The 27,207-nt window shown below is 33.2% G+C and overlaps 4 protein-coding genes across 5 annotated transcripts; 2 read left to right on the top strand and 2 right to left on the bottom strand.

Moving 5' to 3' along the window:
• Positions 1-264: 264 nt before the first annotated feature.
• LOC107432540 (phosphoenolpyruvate carboxylase, housekeeping isozyme) lies at positions 265-6,848 on the top strand. The gene is made up of 11 exons (XM_016043691.4): positions 265-480; positions 812-1,005; positions 1,624-2,015; positions 2,173-2,257; positions 2,488-2,710; positions 3,184-3,287; positions 3,400-3,487; positions 3,682-3,836; positions 4,331-5,329; positions 5,431-5,817; positions 6,311-6,848. Exons 2-11 carry the CDS (start codon positions 838-840, stop codon positions 6,608-6,610), a joined length of 2,901 nt encoding a protein of 966 aa, XP_015899177.3. The 5' UTR covers positions 265-480; positions 812-837; the 3' UTR covers positions 6,611-6,848.
• An 809-nt stretch (positions 6,849-7,657) lies between these two features.
• LOC107432495 (dol-P-Man:Man(6)GlcNAc(2)-PP-Dol alpha-1,2-mannosyltransferase) lies at positions 7,658-12,935 on the top strand. 2 transcript variants are annotated; one of them, XM_016043638.4, is made up of 11 exons: positions 7,663-7,803; positions 7,926-8,357; positions 9,070-9,157; positions 9,256-9,415; positions 9,797-10,014; positions 10,139-10,434; positions 11,448-11,562; positions 11,648-11,786; positions 11,963-12,159; positions 12,267-12,356; positions 12,441-12,935. In XM_016043638.4, the coding sequence occupies exons 2-11, from the start codon at positions 8,077-8,079 to the stop codon at positions 12,570-12,572; spliced, it is 1,716 nt and encodes a 571-aa protein (XP_015899124.3). In that variant the 5' UTR covers positions 7,663-7,803; positions 7,926-8,076; the 3' UTR covers positions 12,573-12,935. The 2 variants fall into 2 exon arrangements, with proteins under 2 accessions (XP_060668802.1, XP_015899124.3); XM_060812819.1 differs by lacking the exons at positions 12,267-12,356; positions 12,441-12,935 and having other exon boundaries at positions 7,658-7,803; positions 11,648-11,885; positions 11,963-12,102.
• A 1,745-nt stretch (positions 12,936-14,680) lies between these two features.
• Positions 14,681-18,218, bottom strand: LOC107432499 (ubiquitin-conjugating enzyme E2 35). Its single transcript, XM_016043644.4, has 8 exons — positions 17,940-18,218; positions 17,606-17,633; positions 17,350-17,436; positions 15,935-15,993; positions 15,497-15,538; positions 15,328-15,401; positions 15,095-15,192; positions 14,681-14,986 (listed from the first exon to the last, which is right to left on the bottom strand). Exons 1-8 carry the CDS (start codon positions 17,973-17,975, stop codon positions 14,949-14,951), a joined length of 462 nt encoding a protein of 153 aa, XP_015899130.1. The 5' UTR covers positions 17,976-18,218; the 3' UTR covers positions 14,681-14,948.
• Positions 18,219-20,785: 2,567 nt separating this feature from the next.
• On the bottom strand, positions 20,786-21,788 carry LOC107432533 (olee1-like protein). Its single transcript, XM_016043684.4, has 2 exons — positions 21,586-21,788; positions 20,786-21,342 (listed from the first exon to the last, which is right to left on the bottom strand). The coding sequence occupies exons 1-2, from the start codon at positions 21,749-21,751 to the stop codon at positions 21,005-21,007; spliced, it is 504 nt and encodes a 167-aa protein (XP_015899170.3). The 5' UTR covers positions 21,752-21,788; the 3' UTR covers positions 20,786-21,004.
• Positions 21,789-27,207: the final 5,419 nt, after the last annotated feature.

Here is a 27,207-nt window from a genome sequence, read left to right as displayed (position 1 = left end):
TCTCTATTCGGAAAAAAGAGGTTTCCTATTTCCCAATCCTTAATGCCCACCTTTCTTTTTTATTTGCTGTATTGGGAAACAATTTATTTCATCGGATTGGAAACTAAAACAGTTTCAAAAAAGCATCTTGGTAAGCATATTCTTATTTGCCAATTTTCAACTACCAGTATTCAAGCAGAAATTTGGGTTGAAGAAGACGAAGGTGAAGAAGTAAAATAATTATAATAAATAAATAAATAAAAAAAGATAGAGTAAGTGATCAAACTTTGCACGAGTTTCGCCTTAAGAGTGAGAGAGAAAAAGAAGAAGAAGCCAAAGTTCTCAAATTGACATAAACTATAGAATTTTCTATATAAAGTCATCCTCTAAACTTCTTTGGATCTCATACTCTCACTTACTCTCTCTCTCTCTCTCTATTGTTGGTTTCGATTTTCGTCTTCAACTTTTTTTTTTTTTTTTTTCCTTCTCGCGGAGATTCAGGTACCCCATTATCCACCCCCACTATTATACTGAACAACTTTTATCTGGGTCTTGCAAAATATTTCAATTTATTTTTTTCCATAATACATGCTCTGTATTCGTATGCAAGTTTGGATTCTTGTATTACCAGCATTATTTGTGTGTACACGTGCCGTTTTGCCTTTAAAGTTGTTCACTTTATAGGCTCTATTATTCTGGGTCTTGATCAGAAATTTTGGTTCTTTGTGATTGATTTCAATCCGTGATTTTAGCCTTCCTTTCTGAATTTTTAAAAAAGTTACTGACTTTTTCTTTCTTTCACTATTTTGATTGGGTTTTGGTCGTTACACAGAGAGAGGCTTTGGGTAGGGAATAGCAATGGCGAATAGAAATCTGGAGAAGTTAGCGTCAATTGACGCTCAGCTTCGACTTTTAGTTCCTGCGAAAGTAAGTGAGGATGACAAACTGGTTGAGTATGATGCTTTGCTTTTGGATCGGTTTCTTGATATTCTTCAGGATTTACACGGGGAAGATCTCAAAGAAACGGTGAGTCATTTATATGATCGTTTTTGTATCTGAGTTTGATCGGTTAGAGATGTTTCATTTTTTATTTTGATTTGTACCCTTTATCCCAAACACTTGAATTTGCAAAGGGCAATTGATTGGAATTCCAGATTACTTTGGAAAGCAAAGAACTTTTTGATTTCAACAGTTTGCTTAACTACTTGACTGAGGTTGGAGATTTTATTGGTTTTTAAAGAAAAGGCTTATCTAAAGTTTTGTTAGCACTGGATGATCAGTGAACACTATTTACTGTTTGTGATATTATAGAACCGTTTTTGCATAGTTTGGTTTTGAATTGAAGAGAAACTTTCTCCACATTGGAGTGTTCAGAAACCTGTCATTTACCTTTTGATAAGGAACCTATCTTTGTTTCTTTAAGGATTGCTTTTGATATTTTAGAACAGTTTTTGCATAGATTGGTTTTGAATTGAAGAGAATTTTTTCCCTCATTGGAGTGTTCAGAAACCCGTCAACAAACTTTTTATAAGGAAGCAATCTTTGTTTTAACAAGAGGATTAGTTTTGTGCTGACAGTTACTTAAGGAGTTTAGCAATTAAAAGAGGGTAGTTTATGTGATTCGTGATGTTCATTTTTGTACAGGTCCAAGAGTGCTATGAGCTTTCTGCTGAGTATGAAGGAAAGCATGATCCCCAAAAACTTGAGGAGCTGGGAAATGTGTTAACAAGTTTGGATCCAGGGGACTCTATTGTTGTTGCAAAATCTTTCTCCCACATGCTTAATTTGGCCAACTTGGCTGAGGAGGTTCAGATTGCTTATCGTAGACGGAACAAGCTTAAGAAGGGGGATTTTGCTGATGAGAATTCTGCGACAACCGAATCAGACATTGAAGAGACTCTCAAGAGGCTTGTGGGGCAACTGAAGAAATCTCCTCAAGAGATTTTCGATGCCTTGAAGAATCAGACTGTGGATCTGGTCTTAACTGCTCATCCTACTCAGTCGGTTCGTAGATCTTTGCTTCAGAAGCATGGCAGGTTTGTTCGACATTTCTAGAGTTTTGCAAGTTCCTTAGTAATTTTCTTTTTCTTCTTTTCCTCAATATAATTTTCAACTTTTTGGGGCATTTTGAATTTTAGCTTCGTTATTGTTACTTTTAGCTTAGTAATACTCTCTTTCTCCCCCACTGTTCAGGATTCGGAACTGTTTAGCCCAGTTATATGCCAAAGACATAACGCCTGATGACAAGCAGGAGCTTGATGAGGCACTTCAGAGAGAGGTGATTGTTGCCATAAATTTATATTTAAGTTTTCATATTTTTTCCAAGTCACACCACATATAGTAGGAGAATGAGATGAGGTTTACATTAAATACTAAGGCACTCAGGACCTAAAATGGTGATTACATTTTTTCTTAACCCCTCTTCAAATGGATTGACATTCAAAATTTCTGGGAACAAAATTAAATATTACTTGAAAATTAGTCTTCTTTTTCATCTAATTCATGTAGATTCAAGCTGCATTCCGTACGGATGAGATCAGAAGGACAACTCCAACTCCTCAAGATGAGATGAGGGCAGGAATGAGCTACTTCCATGAGACTATCTGGAAGGGTGTCCCAAAATTCCTTCGCCGTGTTGATACAGCTTTGAAGAACATTGGAATTGATGAGCGTGTCCCTTATAATGCCCCACTTATTCAGTTTTCTTCTTGGATGGGTGGTGATCGTGATGGTATGATCCTTTTCTCTGACGAAACCTAGTTTAAATGTATGAAAGTTGTTTTCAAATGGGATAAATAAGGCAACAGCACTGCCAACGTACCTTGAATGTGAAGTATAGATATAGAAATCGATGAAGATATGTTCCTTCTCCTTAGGTGGAGATGTATAATGTATATATATATTGTTATATAATATCAATATGATTTTAGGAAGAAGCAAATTGTTAGAATATTTAACATGTAAAAACTGAAATTGGATTTTGAATTAAAACTACGGATATTTTTGTACTTGTTATTTGGAATAATTTTCAGGGTATAGTTTCATTGTGTTTCCTTTGTTAGTTAATTTCAATCATGGAAAGCGTAGCTCTCTCTCTCTCTCTCTCTCACACATGAACACGTGCATGTTTGAGCACGTATACATGTATTTTCTTTATCACTTTTTCACTTGCTTGGCTTTATATTTCTTTTGTTTGGAATGCAGGTAATCCTAGGGTAACTCCTGAGGTTACAAGGGATGTCTGCTTGCTGGCTAGAATGATGGCAGCTAATTTGTACTATTCCCAGATAGAGGATCTTATGTTTGAGGTACTTGACATATGCATCTTGCCATCTTCTTTGACAAGTTTTGTTTCCTTAATGAAGGGGCTGTTCCTTATTTGTTCTTTATGTACTGTTTATTTGCTTTAATTTTGGGCAGTTGTCTATGTGGCGCTGCAATGATGAACTTCGTGTTCGGGCAGATGTACTCCACAGGTTCTCAAAGAAAGATGCAAAACACTATATAGGTACTTACCAGTTCTCGGTGGTAACCATCTTTTAATAAGTCTGTTTTGAAGAGTTTTCCTTATTGAAATGAGTAGATATTAAAATTGCTGACAGTCATTTGACTTTGCTTCTTTTAAAAAGTATGTGGTATACATTTGTTACCTATTACTAGCTTCTTATTTTTTAATTATTAATTTATTTATTTTTAATATAGAGTTTTGGAAACAAATTCCTCCAAGTGAACCCTACCGTGTGATTCTTGGTGATGTAAGGGATAAGCTTTATCAAACACGTGAACGTTCTCGTCATTTGTTAGCCAATGGGTACTCTGACATTCCAGAGGACGCAACATTTACAAATGTTGAGCAGGTACTCTCAGTTTAGCAGTTGTTTCAACGAGTCCCCTTTTTTCATGTTGGCAGTTTAAACTGTTTTTCATAGTGCTGATATTTACCTTGATTATTCTTTTCCTGTAAATCCAATACAGCCTCATGCAATCTGGGTTTGACCAGTGGATCTTTTTCAATGTTTGACTCTGTCTAGGGCCATATATTTCAATCAATATATAGGGTAGATGCCACCAGATCCTTTATAACTTACATTACACTTTATACTTTGTTTATTTTTCTGATTGTCCTTATGGGATCTTCAGCCATAATTGTTTCTCTTTATACTAAAGATGTACTCATTTTTTTGGTGAAATAAAAAAAAAAAAAAAAAAAAACATTGATAGAGAAAACGATAGTGCTTAGTGGCTTTATATTAAATTATTCCATGGCTCTTAATGGAAACAATCTGCTCCTTCATGATGCTCTTTTGCTTAGCTATGCTTTGGCACTAATGGAGTTCTATATTTTGTCTAGTTCTTGGAACCTCTTGAGCTATGCTACAGATCACTCTGCTCTTGTGGTGATCGGGCTATTGCTGATGGATCCCTTCTTGACTTTTTGAGGCAAGTGTCCACTTTTGGACTTTCACTTGTGAGACTTGATATTAGGCAGGAGTCTGATCGTCATACTGATGTCTTGGATGCCATCACCAAACATTTGGAAATTGGTTCCTATCGGGAATGGTCTGAAGAACGCCGACAGGAATGGCTTTTGGCTGAACTCAGTGGCAAGCGCCCTCTATTTGGCCCTGATCTTCCAAAAACTGAAGAGATTGCTGATGTGTTGGACACATTCCATGTCATAGCAGAACTTCCATCGGACAACTTTGGAGCATACATCATCTCGATGGCAACTGCTCCATCTGATGTGCTTGCGGTTGAGCTCCTGCAACGTGAATGCCATGTGAAGAAACCGCTGAGAGTTGTTCCACTGTTTGAAAAGCTTGCAGATCTGGAGGCAGCACCAGCTGCTTTGGGTCGGCTCTTCTCAGTGGATTGGTACAGAAATCGAATTGATGGAAAGCAAGAGGTCATGATTGGGTACTCTGATTCTGGTAAAGATGCAGGACGTCTCTCTGCAGCCTGGCAGTTATATAAGGCACAAGAGGAGCTTATAAAGGTTGCAAAGCAATATGGTGTAAAACTAACCATGTTCCATGGTCGTGGTGGAACTGTTGGAAGAGGAGGTGGGCCCACCCATCTTGCTATTTTGTCTCAACCACCAGATACCATACACGGTTCACTTCGTGTTACTGTCCAAGGTGAAGTTATCGAACAGTCATTTGGAGAGGAGCACTTATGTTTTAGAACACTTCAGCGTTTCACAGCTGCTACACTAGAGCATGGCATGCGTCCCCCAGTTTCACCAAAGCCAGAATGGCGTGCACTTTTGGATGAGATGACAGTTGTGGCTACTGAGGAATACCGTTCCATAGTTTTTAAAGAACCTAGATTTGTCGAGTATTTCCGCCTGGTAAACATTCTGTGGCTTGCATTAAACACATTTATTCATGTACTTGAAGTGTACAAAAGTCTGTTATCAATTTAATAACCATTGCATGCTTGTGATTGTAGGCTACACCAGAGTTGGAATATGGTCGGATGAATATTGGTAGCCGTCCATCAAAGCGGAAGCCTAGTGGGGGCATTGAATCACTTCGTGCAATCCCATGGATCTTCGCCTGGACACAGACAAGGTTTCATCTTCCAGTCTGGCTAGGATTTGGAGCAGCATTCAAATATTGTATCCAGAAGGACATTAAGAATCTCCACATGCTGCAGGAGATGTACAATCAGTGGCCTTTCTTTAGGGTCACTATCGATTTGGTTGAAATGGTGTTTGCCAAGGGAGACCCTGGTATAGCTGCCTTGTTTGACAAACTCCTTGTTTCTGAAGACCTGTGGTCATTTGGACAGCGTTTGAGGTCCAACTATGAAGAAACTAAGAGCCTTCTTCTACGGGTAAACTAAGTTGCTTTGTTATCTTTAGTATTTCAAATTTTACTCCAAATTCTTGTCATTGCTCTTGTCAACTGCAACTGTTCATGGAAATTGAAACTAAGAAAGTGAAACAAAAAAGACTAGGAATTCTAAACCAATTAGTTATCAAGCTTCCATACCTCATATTCTGTGCTTCAAATTTGTTTCATCAAAATTAATGATTTCTATATTAAAAAGAATGGAAGAGCGTGGATTCTTTTGATGCATTTGTATGCCCTGTCACAAATGTTATTTCCTGAACTAGAACACTATTCTCTAGCCTCAAATAACTGCTGTCTTTTATACTCTGTGCTCTCATACTATAACTCAACTAGTTTTTGGTCAGCGCATGGAGTATTACACGGTCAAACTATCTTGATAGGTTTTAGATCCCTTATTGTTCTTTTTCCTTGTAGTCTATTTGCCATGCTACTTATTGCAGTGTAATGATTCTCATTTTTTATGATGTTGGTAGATTGCTGGACACAAGGATCTTCTTGAAGGTGATCCACACTTGAAGCAAAGGCTCCGTCTTCGTGATTCATACATCACAACCCTTCAGGTTTGCCAAGCGTACACATTGAAGAGGATCCGTGACCCAAGCTACAATGTGAAGTTGCGGCCACACATCTCCAAGGAGATAATGGAATCAAACAAGTCATCGGCTAATGAACTTGTGAAGCTGAATCCGACTAGTGAGTATGCTCCTGGCCTGGAGGACACCCTTATCTTGACAATGAAGGGTATAGCTGCTGGCTTGCAGAACACCGGTTAAAATTGTGGTTGTGGCCTCTCTTTTGTCTTTGTTGCTTCGATGTGTAGATTGGTTTTGCCCAAGAAACCAGAAGTGGAATATAGTAAAAGTGGATGCTTTTTAATCATCCGCCTTGAATGTTAAGCTTCTGGCCAACCTTACCTGAGTTGTATGATCGGTTTTATGTGCTTGAACACTACTAAAAGCCTGCACTACTGTTGTCGGCAAACTCAATGGAACTTTTTATTATGTTATTGTATCTTTGTTTTTTTCCAACTCTCTTAAGGCCATAAGGTGAATGGCAAAGTTACAAATAAAAACAGAACTTTTTAATCCACCTTTTCCTGTTGTGTTGAAAGGTATTACAATTAACCATGGAATCAACGTGGATAAGCTTTATATATATATATATATATACACCTATTAATCAGGCACATTTTCATTTATTTCACTTTATTTTTCCTTGACATACTTCTCGAGTCTCAGTGTTCAACAATTTTTTATTTTCTACCCGAAAGTTTAAAAACTGATGGCAGTACAATTCTCATAAAAGAACGTGAACAATATAACAAGTCACCTACGTTTTGGTTTTATTTTGTGTGCATGTATATGTGATCTTAAAGTACTAGTTTATTTTGTTATTTTATTTTTTTGTTTTTTAAATGCTAATTTAATTATTCTTAAAAAAATCAAAGGACAAAAATAATTTTAAATGCCTTTAAACTTTTGGGTTGTTAATTTTTTTAATAGTTTTTACTTATCCAAATATCATAAAAGAAGTTTAAGAAAAAAAGTAGAACTATGTTTTATTAATTTCCCCCAAAACGATCTTTATATGACAAATTAATTTCAAAAAAATAGAATTTCATCTTCTTCTCTTTCTTGACATTAGAATTATTTCTAACAATCTCTAAAAATGAAAATATGCTTAAAAAAGAACAAATAAAAGAAAAAGTACTAGTAAATATATATATATATATATATGTATGTTTGTAATAATTCTCACATCAACAACTTCAGGATGTAGAACTATTAAAGACTTTCTCTATTAACTTCTGCTTCTTTCCAAAACTTGACACACACAAATACATTTTTAGCCAAAAAAAAAAAAAAAGATACACAAATCCATTTGAGATTTATATTATAATTTACATTCGAAAGTACCAAAGCATCAATAAGTTCATATAATTAATAATTATTTGCCAGTGGAAAAGGTACTCAATGTTTTTATTATTATTGTTATTGTTATTATTTTTTCTCTTACTTTTTCTTTTTTTTTTCAATTTTTACATTTTGATATTATTATTTTTTTATTTTTTTTTTTGTTTTACTTTAGAAGGAAGAAAGGAATCATTTTCCGCTGCCCGGACCTCAGACCTGGGTTTCATCTTCTTCCATTGAAGACCATCCTCTTCTGTTTTCCGAAAACAGAGTCGGCAGAGAGAAAATTTAGACTCTTTTTTTTTCACTTCATAGCGTTGGCAGTCATGGCTCTCTCAACAAGGCAGAGACGCCTTCCACTTCCACCGTCCGATCCTTCACCGTCATCGTCATCGTTGTCTTACTCGAAGGTCGATAAACCAGGGAAATCGAACAGCAAAGAAGAGGACAAAGGGTTGGGTTGGTTCTTCCCGTTGTTTGCTTTGGGAATGCTGAGGTACATGAGCGCCACATCAAACATCATACATGACTGTGATGAGGTCTTCAACTACTGGGAACCTCTTCATTATCTTCTTTTCAAATCTGGCTTCCAAACTTGGGAATATAGGTACCCTTCAATCCCTATCTATGTCTTTTGTCTTTTTGGAATGGAAATTTCAGTTATTTAACGTGTCTGCGTATATGGGTTTTTGGTTCAATTTTGATATGAGTTTTTGTTTCTTTATGTTCTTTCATGAGTATTGCTGTGAAACTTTTAAGCTCTGTTATGGTTACAAAGTGTTAAGCTTATTCGCATGCAGAATTATTTATTTATTTATTTTTACTGTTTTGTGTTTATTTTGGTTCCAAATAAAAATTATAGGGAACACTTAGAGACTGAAACAGAAATACAATTACTGGATTTAAAAATTCTGACATGTCCCTGGTGAGATGGAATATGAATTCAAATGAACATCGAGGGTGAATACGATCCTCACCTTTTTGCAAGAGTGGCTTTTGTGTCAGTGAGTATCTAATGCTTATGCTCTCTTGCAAAATTTTGGTTTGTTTCAACTTGCAAGTTTTCTTTTGAGCATTGATTGTCTGTTATTTTGGGGGTTAATGCTCCTATCTTCGTGTTTTGATTTTAAGTTTGACTCCGTTTGTGTGCAATTCAGATGGTTGCCAGGTTGGGATAAATATTTGGTCTATAAGATAGTTTTTAGGGCTTTATTTACTTTGAAACATAAGATAGTTTTGGAGCTTTATTTACTTTGAAACATTCCTTGCTTATCGTAAGCTTCCAATGAGACATTCATTAGTTTATTTGCCTTTTTCAGTTCTGAGTTTGCACTTCGGTCATATTTGTACCTTGCCTTCCATGAGTTGGTAGGTCGACCAGCTTCCTGGTTGTTCGGTGATGAAAAGGTAAGAAACTTTCTATTCTGACGTTTTTTATTGATATATACTTTTTAAATATTTTTAATTTCATAATACTAGTCATTGAACCAATAATTTCATTACAGGTGAGAGTATTCTATGCTGTAAGACTCTTTCTTGCTGTCCTCTCTGTTATCACAGAAACAGTTCTGGTGGTAGCCCTCTCCAGGAAGTATGGAAAACGTCTTGCTTCTTACACACTTGCAATGCTTTGTTTAACAAGCGGTTGCTTTTTTGCCAGCACAAGTGAGTGGGCCTTTGCCACTTATCTCCATTGATTTCTCTTAACTGTCTACTGTGTTAGCATTTACATAGTTAAATCCACTTCCTAACATCTTAAAACCTTTTGGATTATTGGTAACTTAATATGGTAGGAGAGCCTAATGTTCTAACTCATTTTCTATTCAAATCCTATTAACCCCCTTTTGTTTCTGTGTTGCATTGCTTAACTATGCTCTTTTTTTTTTTTTTTTTTTTTTTTTTTTTTTTCTGTGGTTATTTATTATTATTATTTTTTTCCTATTAGAGCTTTAGCTTTCCATTCACAACATAACAATGCTTACCTTATTTCATTTTATCATTGAAGTTATCTTACATCATTGTAATTGTCTTGATATTGTTTCACAGGTTTCCTGCCAAGTTCATTCTCTATGTATGCCATCTCTCTTTCATCAGGTCTATTGCTTCTTGAGAAACCTGCTATGGCAGTTGCAGTTGCAGCTGTTGGTGTGATCCTTGGCTGGCCATTCTCAATCTTGGCTTTTCTTCCAGTGACATTCTATTCTTTATACAGAAGATTCAAACAAGCATTTGTTGCTGGAGCTGTCACATCTGTTTCTCTTCTTGTAAGCCTTTTGAACTGTTAGAATTTTTTTTCAGATATACAAAATATATGGTTTTGTATTTAACCAATTTGGAAAATTACAATTCACACTATGTTTTAATGCCCATGAGTCAATATTTTTCCAGGCACTTTCACTTCTTTTTGATTGCTACTACTACGGAAAGTGGACCTCATCTGTGTTAAATTTGATGCTCTATAATGTCGTAGGAGGTGGTGAGAGCCATTTGTATGGAATTGAAGGACCATTCTATTATTTTAGGAATGGATTTAACAATTTCAACTTCTCTTTCATTCTTGCATTGTTGTTTCTGGTAATGATACCAATTTTAAGGAGAAAGTTTGCCCTGGACTTGCTGGTTGTGGTCTCTCCTGTATATATCTGGTTGGCATTTATGTCTTTGCAGCCACACAAAGAAGAAAGGTTAGTCTAATCTTACCCATTGCTGGTGACATGGTTTTATGCTGTAACTCGCCAGTATAAACTGACTTAAAGTCACCCTTGCTTAGATTAGTAAATCTGTGCATTTGCAATAATAATAATAATAATAAAATCCTGAAACAGTGTGGAGAATTTGAAAATTTCTAGCATTTTTATCATTGCTATTTAGCAGGATTTTTTTTTGTCCCTCAATCATGTTATCATTTGGAAACGAAGAATATTTTTGCATGTGCTTAGGAGGCTATGATGCAGGATCAGTTACTCATCTGTAACCATACCCAACATTCAGGAGTAATGTTAGTATTAAACTATTAATTTATTCAAGACTCTTAACCAAACTTTTTCCCTGGCAATATTGAAGTTATATCATATCATAAAGTTAGGGATTGCTTTCCGATTTAAAAAAACTATATAATCACCATCAAGAAAGAATTAATGCCATAAATGGGTTGGTTTGAGGACTTTTCACATAGGAGTTTTAGTGATAGCTATTGAATTGGAATTTTAATTTGGTGAGTTCTAGGAATTGAATTATTGTGTTTTAGATAATTTTTTTAAACCATACAAGGTGACATTAGTCCTGTTTCAGGTGGTACTGTACTCACTAAAATGAGTGCAATGGTGTACACTTTATGTTGTCACCATGGATTGGTCTTTCATTTCTATATACCTAACATGGTATTTGACTGAGATTCATGTCCAGTTTATGCATTTCTCAGGAGCAAGCCTTTGGTCCTTTGCATAGTTTCAATTTCAATCTGAATGTTCCTGCATTTAATGTCTTATTTTAGGAATTTTAACCTCTTTATGAGAGCCAATTGAAATTCTAATGGACTGAATATATGTTTAATTTTATGTTATTGAAACTGAGATGCAGATAATGATGAATATATGTTTAATTTTATCGATGCTGATAATGATGAATATATGTATATCTTACTGAAGGTGAGATGCAGAAAATGATAAGATATTGCAATTGTTATTACTTCTTGCAGGTTCCTTTATCCAATATATCCTCTTATTTGCATTGCTGCTTCAGCTGTCATTGAGAGCTTTCCTGATATTTTTCGAGACAAATACAATCCCCATGACAATTCTCTGATGGTTATGGTGAGCTTATCTTATTTACTTGCACGACTTTCTTAAGTTTTGTTAAAACATGCCTATTTTCCACTCTCTTTGCTTGCATGTCCAGATAGCCAAGATTATTAGACCAGTGGTTCTGGGCCTCATCTTATGTGCCTCCCACGCTCGTACATTTTCACTAATTCATGGTTACTCAGCTCCTTTGGAGATTTACAAGCTATTAGAGCATCATGATGATGTAGGAACGGGTGAGAGTCTGTATCTTGCTGTTTCACACTTTACTGCTAAGACCTCAGATGTTGCGGAAAATGATAGCACAGAAGCTATACGATTAAAAATATAATCAAGTAAATAATCACATCTATCTGGCATACTATATGCAGAAGGTGGTTCCATCTAAGATTTATACAATGTTGGATTGCAGGTGCTGTACTTTGTGTTGGGAGTGAATGGCATCGCTTCCCATCATCATTTTTTGTTCCTGATTATGTAGGAGAAGTTCGATGGATTGATGATGGATTCCGAGGGCTTCTTCCATTCCCATTCAATTCTACTCTGGGAGGAACTGCTGCTGCACCGCCATATTTTAACAATAAGAACAAAGCATCTCCCGAGCAATATGTAAGTTGCCAAATCTTTAGCTAGTTCATATAAATGTCCTCTACTTGGTATGTCTGGTTACATAATTATGTGTTTCATTACAAAATGACCTGCCATCTACATTGCAGCTTAAAGACATTGAAGCTTGTACATTACTTGTTGAGTTGCATCTAAGACGACCTTACCCCTATCGTGGAAGTGATCTGTCAACATGGGAGGTAAAAATCAATCTCTCTCTCTCTTTCTCCCCCCTATATTTTTTTCCTTCTCGTGAAATACTAACATGTATCTATTGAATTCAGGCAATTGGAGCGTTGCCTTATCTGGACAGGGAGCTCTCGCCATCTCTTTATCGCTCGTTTTTCATTCCATACCTGTGGCAGCATAAGAACATTTTTGGAATGTACAAGCTTCTTAGAAGAATACCAAAATGAAAGAGGATGTTACTGTACGCCTAGGTTCTAGCTGTATCAAAATTTTGAACAAGCATGACTTCAGATGGTTGGTCCACGCGTTCATCCATTCTAGATGCCCTTTCCCATCAGAAAGAGAGCAAGAGGGAGAGATTATTTGGTCTTTAGGTACATTAATTGAGTTATTTAGGCACTGAGTTGTTAATCGCATGAACCTTTTCCAGATTTTACCAAGATTTCCTGTTACACTTTTTTGGCTGTTGAAAAAGTGTCAATGGGTCTGAAGTTTTAGTGGCAAATGTTGATGATTTTAATCCAGATGCTAACATGCTAGTCACAAGCATAATACTAATCCAGAAACCAGTCCTATAATTTACATTACTAGACTATGGTTCTGACTTTTCTTCTTTCAAAACTCCTATACGTTAGTCTTCTAATATTCAAAAATCTTTACTTTGTTCGTTCAGGCTAATAAACCGAAGCAGATAAAGCAATTTGATATTTTAAGGAACATAGATGCGTTGTTTGTGGGGAACCAACATGGATGCTTACAAAGGTTGAATCATACTGCTGATAATAGGTTCCTTATATAACTTGATAACTAAATATGGACACTCTGGAACTTAACCGGTTAATGAAAATTACTGAGGTAATTAGCAGAAGTGTGAATGATGATTTTGGTTAATGACGTTCGCAAAAGAAAATTTTGTAAAATGAAAGATGGTATGGTAAAAATATAGTGGGTGTGGTCCTTCCCGAAGGTTTTGGAACAATAACATGAAGTCGGTACAATTGGAAATGAGATCGTAGATGATCAAATTGGATTAATGTAACTATTTAAGTCACCTTAAATCCACCTAAAACCTTTGAAGTGGTTGTCAATATAACAATCCATGGCTATGGGATGGGCTAGTTATATTAGCCCTGTGAACTCAAGAAGCAGACATATAATATCCAACATAAAAAAGACTCGGTAAAGAAGTTGTTAAAGGTGCAGAGCCGAGGCCAAAAGAAGCTGGAATGAAAATGATTTTTACATGAGAACTCAGTTGTTTAAAACTCATAAATAATGATATTTTCATAGCCATTGAAAAAAAGAGATTGAAATTTGACATTGCCTTTTGCCGTGGACAGGAAAAGAGCCAAAAATCTTAAGTAATGATATATATTGTTTTTAATCTTTATTTATTTATTTTTGCCCTTTTGTGGTCAGAGATTAATTTTTTCTTTTTGAAATAATAATTTGTTTCCTTGTGTGATTTACAATAATGTGTTGACAATATTTTTTATTTTTTGATAAACTAAAGTGTTGAAATAATTTGAAAATTCTCTAAGAAGTTAATTATATGATTACAATTTACTATACCATGATCTGCCGCTAATCCCTATTGTTACTTCATTCCTCACAACAACAGAGGCCAACTTAATTAGTGTTTAATCCAAATTCCAAACACCAAAATACATCTTAAAATAATTATAAAAAAAAAATCAGATTACTCCTTTCTGTGAATTAAAAGAAAAAATAAAAAACAAAACAGAACAGATCAATCAAGTCTATGTGAGTCCATGACCATCCAACCTGATAAAAAACAACGTTTATGTGCAGAATATTTTCATTTTTTTTATTTTATTTTTTTACTCCAGGATAAAGTAGTAGATGACGGTGATAAAATGGCATTCATAGTGGGAATGACCACCAAAGCCTCGTTGTAATATTTAATTCTACCAAGCTGGCCTAAGATATCATACTAAACATACTAAATTACTTCTCTAAAATAAATAAATAAATAAATTACAAAATCGAAACTTTATTAAATGCCAATTGTTATCATTATTTCTCAGAATCTCTCACAAGAGACTTTTGAACCTTACGAACAAAAAAATGTACAACCTTCAAATTAACAATATTTATTGAGCTAAAGGAACAACTAATACAAAAATCAAGCAAGTTTCTACATTCCAGAATGTGTTCAAACCCATATATTAATTTATCCAACACCTAAAACACCAGCATTAACATCAAGCAAAGGCACATATAATGAAAACCTTATAGATGATCCTCGATGGTTTGAACTATAAAAGAAAATTAGCGTTGTTCAACTCTTTTCATTTTTAGAAACAATAAATTGTTTAAAAAAAAAAAATTATACCATTTAAGTTATTTAATATGACATAACTTCCATTCTAAATTTAATTTGATTCTCTCCATTTCAAATGAGATGGAGAGGATCCTAATCCTCCAAAGGAAACATACACTTGACGATAACTTGAAGCTTGAGAATATTAAACTCCATCTTTTAAAGCATCAGTGCTCCACATTTTCTTTTAAAATTTGCAGTCAATTAAGATACATTGCATTAATGTTATTTGAAGGAAGCAAAAGTTTCCATCAAGTCGTCAAGCACCACTAGCATACAAACGGGTCCATTCCTTTGCTGCATAAATCAATGAAATTCAAGAGCTTATAAATTTCAACATTTCACATTGACATTGTTATATCAACTAGTTATGAAGATATGGGCAAAATTGGGATTTAGCAATACCTGTTTCAACAGCTTCAGCCTCATTTGATTTCCAATGCTTAGCAATGTTCTCGGAAAGCGGATCATCAGGATTTGGTGCACTAAGAAGTGCTTGAATACTAGCCACACACAACAACAAATAAAAACCAATGTCACAAAATTCTGTCCAAAATTTAATCCTAGGATACAAACTTAAAACAATGAATAAGTAATAAATTATAACATTGTAATTTCTAAGATCAACTTCATCATACCTCAAAAGTACAGTTCGTATCTGGAGAGCAGGACTCCATTTGTCCTTCAAAATATCAAGACATATTCTTCCAAGCTGTATAAAAATATAAGATATCAAAACAACACACTGAAGGAGAGAAAAATTATCTATCAGAGCACAGAGAGACAAATGAAAAGATATTGGCATACCTTATCAATGTTAGGATGATAAATTTTGGTAAGAAATCGAACCTGAAATGGGAATAAAATTATAGACCAACAACCATATGAAGAGAATCTAAGATAATAAAGAGTAAAGGATGCATATTTCCTGTTCTTTTCTTTTTCCTAAATTAGAAAAAAGGGACTGAGGGATCCCACTCAGATAAGCCAGTGCAGGCAATTCAGGGTTGAACTGCTGAAAACCCATTTAATGGATAATAATACGCATCTGCAAATTTTACTGTAATCTGCAATTTTATTTGCTACTCTTCGACACATTTTTACTAGTGATTGTACTCCCTTGAGACAAAATATACCTTATTTTTAACCAAACGAGGGCCTAACATACGAAACAAACAGCAGGGCATTGCATTTATTCATGTAAAAAGGACTGTGAGACCATAATGAGCACAATCTGATATGTACCTTTGGTGCAGCCATTGGATATTCCTCAGGCAAAAACAATTCCAACTTGAATACTCCTCCTGAATAAGAATATTTCAGATAAGCAAACACATTATCACCTCTAAAAGTGTTCAAATTATAAAGAAAACCATGTCAACCATGTCAACTAAAAAAATACTATCTTAAATAACAAAAAATAAATTTTAAAAAATGATTGTTAACAAAGAATTGAAATAATGATGTGATTTCCTTGGCCCAGCAAAAATCACAACATCAAAAGGACTGACTTGATGCAATGGAATGTCCTCTTTCACTCAAGCTCAGACAAAGTATATATCTGCCATCAGCTTAGCAGATGCTATTAAGAAAGGCATCCTTATCCTCTACCATTTCACATTTGAATCATTATTATGTTCCCAAATTTTTCTGACCCTGTCTATTCTTAGTGTTTAACACCCGATAAAGAAGATACACAAACAAGGTAAAGATTATTTGTTCAAATAATCAGGGAATAAACAACTAAAAGAGTTGGGTGAAACTACTAAAAGTAAATTTAGCTGATAAATTAATAACCTCACTCTACTCGATCCATATCAATAAAACTTGACACTTGTAAGTGTAATACAATAGGACACTTCAAAGCTACATGTAAAAGACTTAGGAAGATATGCGGTCCAACATTGGGCCAGATAATTAAATTCAACACCCATACCCTAAGTTGATCTAAATAATAGGTAATATAATATATTTTAAAGAAACCAAACAGTTTAACATATCATATAACCCAAAGTTAGCATGTGTAATGTTAAATATTAATCTTCCATACAATCTGGATTTGGTTCCAAGAGAAAAGAGTGTACCCATTGATAAGGAATGTAAAGATAAATGACATTTGAAATAAGCACATGCTAATGCAATTTTCCATTGACCTCTTAAGTTGCAACTACAAATTTAATGTCATCAAAGAACCTGGTAAAAGACTTCCTAACATCAGTACTACTTTTTCCACTTCATCGAGGTACCATAAGATCAAGGATTCAGGTTAGATATAAACTTATTAATAAACTAATGTTGTTTTAAGCTAGTCAGATCCAAAGAATTTGTGGATTGCCAGCAACTTTTATCAATTAGAGTCTCTCATACAGTCCTTATCATACAAAACTCAGATAAAATATGGCATATATTTAAACAACATGAAATAAAGGAGAGCAGCCTTGAACCCTTTCAAGTTTCAAATAGAATATCTATTTACTTAAACAATTGATCCATCACTTGCAACTCATATTGCTAAAGAAAGAACCAAAATTATCAAATGCCATGGCTATATTATCAGTACCAGAAGAACCGCACTCTCAAAAAAACCAATCAAAAACATGAATCCATCACCAACCACTATACATTACAAAAATAACAGCATAGGCAGCCAAGTCATTTACCTTCATAAGGAGATTGCGTAGGTCCAAGAATCATCACATTAAAATACCTCATATTATCTTCGGACGGGGAAGCACTTATTCCAGGTGCTGAAACCCAAATCAAAATTTCAATTACAAATGAAACCCATGACTGATCAGAATAAAACATTAAACTCCTAAAAACAAAACTAGCATAATTGCAACATCTGCAAAAAAGACAATTTCAAATTACAGCCAAAAAGACACAGAGAGAGAGAGTTCAACTTCAAGCACTTACCAGGCTCACTGAGCAGACGCTGAGTTTCCTGCAAGTAACAAAAACGATTCAATCAATTACAGAACACCAAAATCAATTACCAAAACAAGCAAAACCTTAAAGCTATCCTGGTCACAAGAGTAAGATCAGGCAGAAAAAACAAAAGAAAAATAATAGGTCAAATTTTTAAAAATATAAACCGTTTTAAAGAAAAAAAAAAAAAAAAAAAACTCCAAAATGCTTTTTTTTCTTTTTTTTGGGTCTGCTGGTTTTGTTTGGATTGGTTTCTCAGGAACCAAACAGACCGATCAGAGGAAATTAAGATAGGGATCGTAAAGAAAACAGAGGAACAAACCTTGATAATTCTTCGGGGAAGATTACTGTTAGCCATTTCAATGTCGATTGCAAAGCTCCACGCAAACGCAAATAAGGGTTCTTGGGAGACACAGGAAGAGAGAGAGTTGTTTCTTCTCCCCACTAAAGAAAAAGCTCTATTTTGACGAATTTTTAATGGGTTTTTATTTATTTGCTCAAATTGCAATGATTTTTGACTATTTTTTTATTTTATTTTATTCTTTTTTATTTCTTTTTAATTTTTTAATTTTTAATTTTTGAAATAATGGAGTCTTGCTTTCCTTTGGGCCTAAGGCATCTTTTTGGTATTTTGGCAGAAATCCCCATAAAAGAATACACTTACAATAAATGTGCATAGAAATGGCAATGAATTAGACTGAATTGATTACTTCTCTATCTCTCTCTCTCTCTCTCTCTCTCTCTCTCTCTCTCTCTCTCTCTCTCTCTCTCTTGTTATTATCTACATTTTTAGTTAGTTGTTTAATTTTGCAACAAATTATACTCTAAAACATAAATATCCAAAAATATAAACTGAAAAAAAAATTACTCGAATATGTGGGGTATTTTTTAAGTTTTAACATAACAAATTCAATATAACAATGTGTTGTTTGTTTTTAATCACTAAGTCACCCTATAACAATAACAATATATTATAAGTTTTTCTTTATACGGTCGAGAGTAAAGTCACTATATATTTGCATATCAATCTTGAATTCCAATCTTCTACCTTAAAATAAAATAAATAAATAAAATAAATTTATAATATAGTTGTTACAATGAGGCAAAATTTAAATGAGTTTTTAAGATATATTTATTTTGGTCATGATCGTGATAATTTTATTTAAACAATATTCATTTTTCATCTTTCTCACCCTTTACTTTTTATTTTGTATTTTAGGTTCTAAAGTTGTTTGTCATTATTGTAATCCAAAAGAAAAGAAAATAAATGGAAGAGAAAATTTTCCTTGAAACAAAAATTAACCTATATGTATAAACATTTTCATTGAAAAAAATTATTATCGTCAAAAATCCAACCAAAAAACATTATCTCAAACATTTTCTAAGATAAAATTCTAATTTTCTTAATATATATATATATATATATATATATGTATATACATATATTCCTTAGTGAACTCTATCTGGCCTAAAATGCGTCCATTGATAAGATAGGACAAAATCAAAGATAAAAAAATAAAGCCTACTTTAACGAAATTGACATTTAGCTAACAAACCGTGCACTAAAAGAAAAGGGTCTTCATTAACCACATATATAAGAGACAGAAGGAAAGGAATTAATTAAGGAAATCTTTTTGAAGCTTTTATTAATATTCAATATGATACTGCAAATGTGCCTTGTTGTTTTCACTTGCACAAGGCCTAAAGGTAAAAGAAAAGCCTTTAATGACAAATTTTGGTGAATAAAAAGACACAACTTTGATTGGTCGGTAATCAAATTATGTATCTGCTTGTCATTAAAAAAAGTAACAGCAATATAATTTCGTGCAAGGTTTAAATATATAATTAGCTTGAAGAGCATTACAAGAAAACATTGAGTAATTGAGATTAGTCATAATATTCATGTATAGCTTTTTAGCATTTTTTTTTTTAAATTTGAATATACGTTTAAATCGAGATATAAAAATTAAATATGCGTATATTAGTAAAACATTTGTTATGGCTAGTTTTTTATTTTATTTTATTTTATTATTTATAAATAAATAGAGAGAAGTGCCAAAGAGGATAGTTTTAGATTCTTCAACGTTGAGAGAAATGGAGCATATTTTAAAAGTTTCAAAGCAAATTTTTTTCTTTTATTTAATTTGATTAATAAAGAAAACAAAGTTTTCTAATAGTGCCTGGCTTTTTTATATTCTATATATCCCTCTCTCTCTCTCTCTCTCTCTATATATATATATATATATATAATATTAATTAAATTTACAGCGTAGCTTTATTATTTTATTTTTTTAAAAAGTTGAGGTTGGAAATGAACAATTATATATACTTGGCAATTAAAATGGGTAGGTAGCGTGTAGACAAAGAGTAGTGAACAACATGCCAATTTAAAAAAAAAAAATTTTTTTTAATCAACATGCAAAATTTATTTGTACGAAATGAAGAATTGATATTTTTTGAAAACCAATTTTTTTCTTTGAATAACAATTTTATAATTATTTATACAAAAACTAATGAGCATAAGATTTTTTTTTTCAAAAAAAAAAGAAAAAAAAAAGGAAAACGAAAAAAATCGATTAAGGTTATTTTGACGTGGAATAAGGGTAATTTGGTTGAGCCTGCGTTATTCTAACGCCATCGATCATGGGTTTGGCCCACAAAACCTACGCGAGCAAGAGGGAACAACATTTTGGATACCCATATCAATATTGTCAGTTGCATGTACCTCAAATATACATATAACTTCCTTTAATTAAAATCGTCAAACTATAGTTTATACAATATATATATATATATATATATTATATCACTTACTTAAATACAAACCAATATTCTTCATAAAAAAGATCAACTGTGTTAATAGATTTTGAGTTATTATATATTTGTAAAAATTATACGTATAGTCAAGAAAGAAAAACTATACAGAGAAAATGATCGGTGGAATATATAACAAGAACATCAATTACAGAAGCTAAAAATAAAAAGAAAGAAAGAAAGAAAGTAGGAAAAAAAGAACATGGTACTCTACATTATTTGAGGATAAAAATATAAAATTATTTTGTGATATATTTGTAATCACCATCTACACTATATGCATCCCCATTAATTACGAATTGCACATGAATGAATTTGCAGTATTACACAATTTCCTGACATAAATAAAAGAACAAAAAAAAAAACTAAAAATCGTATAATATATATAGAAAATAACCCATAAATACTATAGCATCAGATTTCTTTGTAAAGATATCTTATTTTGAAAAACAACATATAGAAGTTCGAGTCCGATTCAAGTATAAATGAAGATTATTTTTAATTACAAAGGCCGAAAAAAGATCGGCTTTGCTATATATATATATATATATATATATATTATCCTTTTGTTGTTCAAGCATCTTCTTCCTCAGGAGGGAACAACTCCTTAAGAACTTCTGCGCAGACTGGTAGAGCTTCTTTCTTCATGAAACCAAGAGGGCTTGCATAGCGAGCTATGTTCGTCACACCGGTTTTGTCAGTCAGCACAACTCTCGCTTTTTGATCGTAATCCGCAAAATGTTCATTGCAATCTTCCCTGGGGCTCTTCAAAGCCTTCACCTCACAAATCTCTTCCTCATGATCACCATCCACAGGTAGCGTGTAAACGCCATTCTTGTCCGTCTCGCCCTCCGTTGAGTATGTCAAGGTGCTGTCGTTGCGTTGCCTGCATTCCAAGCGAACCTTTGCACCTGCATGCATGCATCCATGCACGTACATTTTAAAAAACAATAATTTGATTAATTTTACATTAGAAGTTATAGAGTTATCCATTTAAATATATGTAGATACAAATCAAAGATTGATATGGATCAATCCCATATCTTCATACAATAGATAGTGTGGTAGAAAGGTGCTTCTAGTTATTTCGACCTCCATTTTGAATCGTGAAATTTATTTTAATTTTTAATTTTTATTATTTAGGGTTACGATACCTGGTAAATATTCGCTAACCCTTGTGACGAATTGGACTCTGCATGTATCACAATAGACCTTGCCTTCCACGAAGAAGTGTTCAGATGCATCGGAGCAGAGGACAGATGACAAACTTAGAGAAATAGTTGTGGCAATGAGAGCAACGACAACCAAAGCCCTAGCCATTTTTTCTCTTCCTCTTGGTATTGAAATGATTGTAAAGGAAAATTATTGGCCTTTTTAAATGAGTTAAAAAAGAAATGGAGTTGTTAATTTTGTGTGGTTATTATTTAATTGCATTATATCTATATTAAGGTAAGAATGTAGAAAGGTGGAGTAAAACGCGTTCTTCATATTCTCATCTATTTTCTTTCCCTCGTTTGTCTCTCCTTCAACCATTTTGACAAAAAAATAACTATAATTTTGACTCTATGAAGAAACGAATGAAAAAGCCAAATTATTTAAAACTAATTTCGAAGAAAATGTGAAGAAAATAAATTTTAAAATAGTGTTGTAATTTGTACACTCCCATGTCCAATTTTGGCTAATATATTAACAGGATAGCGATACAAAATTAGCAAGGATCTCAGTTTCAATGTTAACAATATTCCATACATATAAACTTATTATCTGTGCATTAAAAATGAGTAATAGACCAAAAAAAAAAAAAAAAGCACTGTATAGTTGAAAATTTGTTATGTTAACTATAAAATACATTCATCAATGTTGATACAAATTTCAATATGATCTTTAAGTTTTTTTGTCTCTTTTATTTTTTGCATAAACAAAGCTTAAATATATTTTTGTACCCACTATTTTCAGGTTTGTACATTTTAGACTATATATTTTTCAATTGTCATTTTCTGGCCTTTGATTTATGAAATTATTACAATATGATTCAATTGACATTTAGCTCGCAGAGCCTCCCTACGTTTGTCAAACAATTCTTAAGCCCATCTACTAATCTCTAATGTCATATATGGAACATCTCGTCCTAAAGTATACCGAAAATTTATCAAATTTGACCAAGATTGACCGGATTTGACCGTCGTTGACCGAGAATGGATCAAATATTGACTTTTTGCTCCTGATAAAATTTCACATTGACCGAGGTATCATTAAAAAGTACACATTGGCACGAGTTCATAGACTAGTAGCACGTTGAAAACGGAGCTACGGTTTGAAAGTTATGAGCAAAACAAATTAAGGTCCAAATTGTCCAAAGGGTGCCGGAGTTGACATTTTGTTCGTGCAAAGTTGAGTTTTGACTCATGCATGGTTGTGAAGTACTCATCGAGATGAGTTTATACACTAGTGGCACATCCGATTTGGATATGTGGTTTGAAAGTTGCGAACCTGTGAAGTTTTTCCGAGACAGCATTTACTATTCATGGATCTGTATGTGTGTGAACAATGATGCCACGTGTCAAAAAATTGGATCCACCCGTGAGTGAACAATGGCACCCACAGGCATTTTGACTGGCTGAGAAGGGGAGGGAGGAGAGAGAAGGAGGAGGAGGAGAGAGAGAGAGAGAGAGAGAGAGAGAGAGAGAGAGAGAGAGAAACCCAACTGGCCAACCATTGTTCACCATTTACGGCCACCAGAATAGTACACGCGCCACCCTAGCTTGAAGCCCACTTGAAAACTGGTCGGCCAGCCAAAAATCACTGCCAGCCGACCCCTGACGCGCCCGGATCGAGACTTTTTCCGGCGGCGGCACCGATTGCTTCAAACCCAGATTTCTCTCCATTCCGACCTCTGTTTGCCTCACCGCCGGTTCCGTTGAGTTACCCATCACCAGATCTACCATTCACCAAGTTTCATGGCCAGTGGCCATCGGACGCGCCGTCAGAGGTGGCGGATTCTAGTGACCACGGCGGCTCACCGGAAAACCCAATTCCGTTGAGTTTCCGATCACCCCACCTATTCTTCCCCACTAATTCGATCTCCCTAAACCCAAATCTGAGATTGTTTTCCTCCAATTCGTGACGGATTGAGGGAATCGAGGACTTGAATTCCGAAAGCTTTCCGACGAGATCCCGGCCACCACGGGTCTGATCTTCGGGAGGTAAGCCTCAATCCGCTATCCTCATTCCATAAGCTTCATTTCGGTATATTACTCACAAATTTTAGTTAACGTTTGTGTTAAACCCTTCCGGTACCGGGTATTATTTATCCGAATAAAATATTAATTTATTTGAGTTGTATAATATTGTTGTTCAAAGAGCACGTGTGCATCGTGGAATTGATTCCATGGAGGATCTTGGGTTAATTACGTGCTCGAGGTGAGTGATCCACCTTCAAATTTATTTTGGGATGTTAAAATATATATATTTTGTGTTAATTGGTTATTTGAAGAATATGTTTTATGTGTTAAATATTTAGTAAATTTATATTTAGAATTTTGATGCCAAAATTGAATAGAATTAAATATTTGTGCATTATAAAATATTTTGGTTTTAAGGAATTTAAGATTTTGGTAATTATTATCAAATTTCATTGTTGGAATATTTCATAATTAAATATTTGATACACATGTTTTATGTATTTGATATTAAGAGAATTTTCATCTAAATTATATTGCCAATGTATATTGTTTTAAAATATTTTTGGGTGTCAAAAATATATTTGGGAATTAAAAGAAATTGTGATTTCAATTTCCTTTTATAATTGTTATGTTTATCATGTGATTTAATTATATTTTGAAATTTGAGGAATTGAAGGAATATTTATTTTAAATTATTGTTGATTTCATTGATGGATTTGAAGTTGATGGAATTTATATCGATGGATTTATGTTGGTAATATTAAAGAAAAATGTGAGAATGTGAATTTGAAAAATGATATAATTCCCATGGTGAATTTTGGAAAAATTTGGTATTTTAATAATAAACTTGGTTATTTGTTTTAGACGCACTCATACAGTACCGGTGTTCTGTACTGTATATGTGGATGAGCGCGCAAGTTATAATGTCTCCCGTGAGTTGTCATCGGACCGAAGGCATGCAAGTTTTATATAGTGCACATAAGCCGCCCCCTTCCATGGCCGGAATGATGGTTTAAGCAGCGGCGCTGTCGGGATGCCGAAGTGACCGTATGCAAGTTTCTTTTTTTAACCTTCCGCCAGATGGTGCTTTGGACGCTGGGTATCATAAGGCATCACTGGTATATAGTGTAGTGTGTCAAGTTATTTTTTCGATACGAATTTCAAACAAGATGCTTTAAAATCGTATTTAAAATTAAACATATTTAATTTTGTTTTATTGCTTATTTCAAACTAATATTTCTAAAATGTATTTATTTATGTTTTTTATCAATTATTTTAAATTGGTGTTTTAGAATGTTATTTTACCATGTTGATATTATTTATTTAAATTTTGAGATTTTAACATGAATTTTATTGTATTCTTTTATCTATTTTAAACTGAGATTTAAAATCCATTACAATGTTTTCTTGATTATTTCATTGATTTAAATAATAAATTTTATAATTTATATACTGAGTTTATTTTTGTTTTATGCCAAATTTCTCTAATACAAGTTTATTTACGATTTTATTTATTTTATCTAGTGATATTTTATTCTAAATTTAATTATTGGATTTTTTAAATGTTTTCAATGTATATATTGAGCTCTAAATTAATATTGTATTTATGTGCATTCTAAATTATTGCATTCCGTTTAATTTGATATTTTTTTGATTATTTTTTTTATATAAATTTTATTGTGATTTTGCTTATTTTATTTATGACATTTTGTGTACAATTTAATAATTGTTATTAAAATTATTCTTGTTTCTTATTAGACATTCTAGATCTTTAATTTAATGTAATTTATTTATAATTTATTAGATTAATTATTCCTTGATTTTTGGGGTACAATTATTGGGTTTTGTGAAAATATTTTAAAAAGGAAACTTTTTCAACTGAGTGAACTGGAAGGTTTTTGAGAGAAAATATTATTTTAAATATTTATTATAATTATTTATTAATTGTTTGGTATTGATTGATTAAATTTCTTTTATTGTTATATTATTAATATTATAATTGTATAATAGATTGGGTCACTCACTGAGATGATTAGCATCTTATATTTTTAAATTCCGTTCCCCTAAGTTTAGGTTAGTAGAAGTTGATCATCCGGGACGAGCCCGACGTCTCAGTTCATTGCCGAAAGTCGAAGAGAAGCTTTTCATCCCTTTTTTCTCTCCATCTTGTATTGTTTCTTTATCTGTCATTGTATTAAAATCATATTTATTTGTATAACGCTCTGTATACGGATTGGACAGATATTTGTTTAATTGTTTACTGATTCCCTGTTATTATTTTGGAGTGCTGTAAATTTGTGGAAACAAATTGTAGTAAGGTGGGAGGAATAAGGTGGTGTTTATTGGAGTGTGTTTTATATGCAGGAAATTTTGTGGTAAGTCCTACCCTTAGAGGAAATACTATCGGATTTTCCGTTGGAAGGTTCAGTGGTGTTTTCCTGGGATCATGACTTATTTAGGGTTCCGGTGAGAAATTTTAAATGGATCCTGACAATATATATATGTATGTATTTTTTTTTTATTTTTTTTTAACATCAATGTCTCCTAAGCTTTTGAGGTTGTACAGTTTCCCATTTAGCTTTTATATTTGTCTTTATTTCTTAACTTTTAAAAATAGAGTTACAATGACAAAATGTTAACACCACTTTATTGATGTTAATAGGCATGTGCCAAGCTTTGATCTCAAAATTCAATGGTCGATTAGGTAAAACACTTAAAGCTTAATTATTAAGGGGGACAAAAAAAAAAAAAAAAAACATTGTGGAAAAAACAATTTTATAATGTTTTAAAAAGGCGAAAATGCAAGGCGGTTTTATTTGTCCAGAGGCGAAAAGTAAGTTTTGAGGCGTTGACATTGGCCTTTTGGGTTCTAAAATATAATATAGAAAATATAATACATCACAAAGTATAAGAATTTAAAACATAGATATTAATATTTAAAAAAAAAAAATAAAAAGAAAGAAGACAAATATCTAAAATAGTTAACTAAAACTTATAACTAAAAAATAAAAGAATGTAAAAATAATGATGAAACAAGCCCTCTTTTAAGTTGGACATATAAATGGCATCATCAATAATCTCTATTATAATTGTACACATGCCTAAAAATGTTCTAATCTTAAGGAAAACTCCCATCTTAAAGAAAGCTCCCATCGGTTTGTTTTGGGTTTCCTTTTGGCAAATCAAGCTTAAACGACACAATTAATCTTTTTCTTCCTTCTCTTCTCCTTTGAATCTTAACAGAAGATCAAGACTTTGATCATCAAATATATATTTGTAGACATGGTTTATTATTTAGAGAGTATGGAAAGGTAGAAGAAGATACATACCCAGAAGGTAAGGTTGAAGAGGTGTTTTAATGCTAAAAAGGTTAATGCCTCGGAGCATTTTTTGGTCGCTCCGCCTCAAAGAGAGGATGGAGCTACACCCAGAAAACGCTTTTTAAAACACTTAAATTTAGCTGAAAGAAAAAAAATGGTTTTAGTGACGAGAAAAACAAAAAAAGAAGAAGACAGGGCTTTTTTATCATAAGAAGAAAGGGTAAAGATCCTCAAGTTATACGACAAAAATAAATGGAAAGCTTAATTAATTATT

The sequence above is a fragment of the Ziziphus jujuba genome, chromosome 11 (genome assembly GCF_031755915.1).
Source record: "Ziziphus jujuba cultivar Dongzao chromosome 11, ASM3175591v1".
In the NCBI taxonomy this organism is placed as follows: Eukaryota; Viridiplantae; Streptophyta; class Magnoliopsida; order Rosales; family Rhamnaceae; genus Ziziphus; species Ziziphus jujuba.
Note: the sequence above shows the minus strand (reverse complement) of the source record. Positions and strands in the feature narration are given on the sequence as shown.

What these genes read in the sequence shown, in the direction of transcription:
- LOC107432540 (XM_016043691.4), top strand. Translation starts at nt 838, where the DNA reads ATGGCGAATAGAAATCTGGAGAAGTTAGCGTCAATTGACGCTCAGCTT. An exon ending in TTGCTTCAGAAGCATGGCAG is followed by an intron (nt 2,016 to 2,172) that starts GTTTGTTCGACA and finishes CCCACTGTTCAG; the next exon opens with GATTCGGAACTGTTTAGCCC. An exon ending in TTGTCGAGTATTTCCGCCTG is followed by an intron (nt 5,330 to 5,430) that starts GTAAACATTCTG and finishes TTGTGATTGTAG; the next exon opens with GCTACACCAGAGTTGGAATA.
- LOC107432495 (XM_016043638.4), top strand. Translation starts at nt 8,077, where the DNA reads ATGGCTCTCTCAACAAGGCAGAGACGCCTTCCACTTCCACCGTCCGAT. An exon ending in GGTTGTTCGGTGATGAAAAG is followed by an intron (nt 9,158 to 9,255) that starts GTAAGAAACTTT and finishes ATTTCATTACAG; the next exon opens with GTGAGAGTATTCTATGCTGT. An exon ending in TTGCTTTTTTGCCAGCACAA is followed by an intron (nt 9,416 to 9,796) that starts GTGAGTGGGCCT and finishes ATTGTTTCACAG; the next exon opens with GTTTCCTGCCAAGTTCATTC.
- LOC107432499 (XM_016043644.4), bottom strand. Translation starts at nt 17,975, where the DNA reads ATGGCTAACAGTAATCTTCCCCGAAGAATTATCAAG. An exon ending in TTCCCCGAAGAATTATCAAG is followed by an intron (nt 17,634 to 17,939) that starts GTTTGTTCCTCT and finishes TGTTACTTGCAG; the next exon opens with GAAACTCAGCGTCTGCTCAG. An exon ending in GGCTGAAGCTGTTGAAACAG is followed by an intron (nt 14,987 to 15,094) that starts GTATTGCTAAAT and finishes TGATTTATGCAG; the next exon opens with CAAAGGAATGGACCCGTTTG.
- LOC107432533 (XM_016043684.4), bottom strand. Translation starts at nt 21,751, where the DNA reads ATGGCTAGGGCTTTGGTTGTCGTTGCTCTCATTGCCACAACTATTTCT. An exon ending in GGTTAGCGAATATTTACCAG is followed by an intron (nt 21,343 to 21,585) that starts GTATCGTAACCC and finishes GCATGCATGCAG; the next exon opens with GTGCAAAGGTTCGCTTGGAA.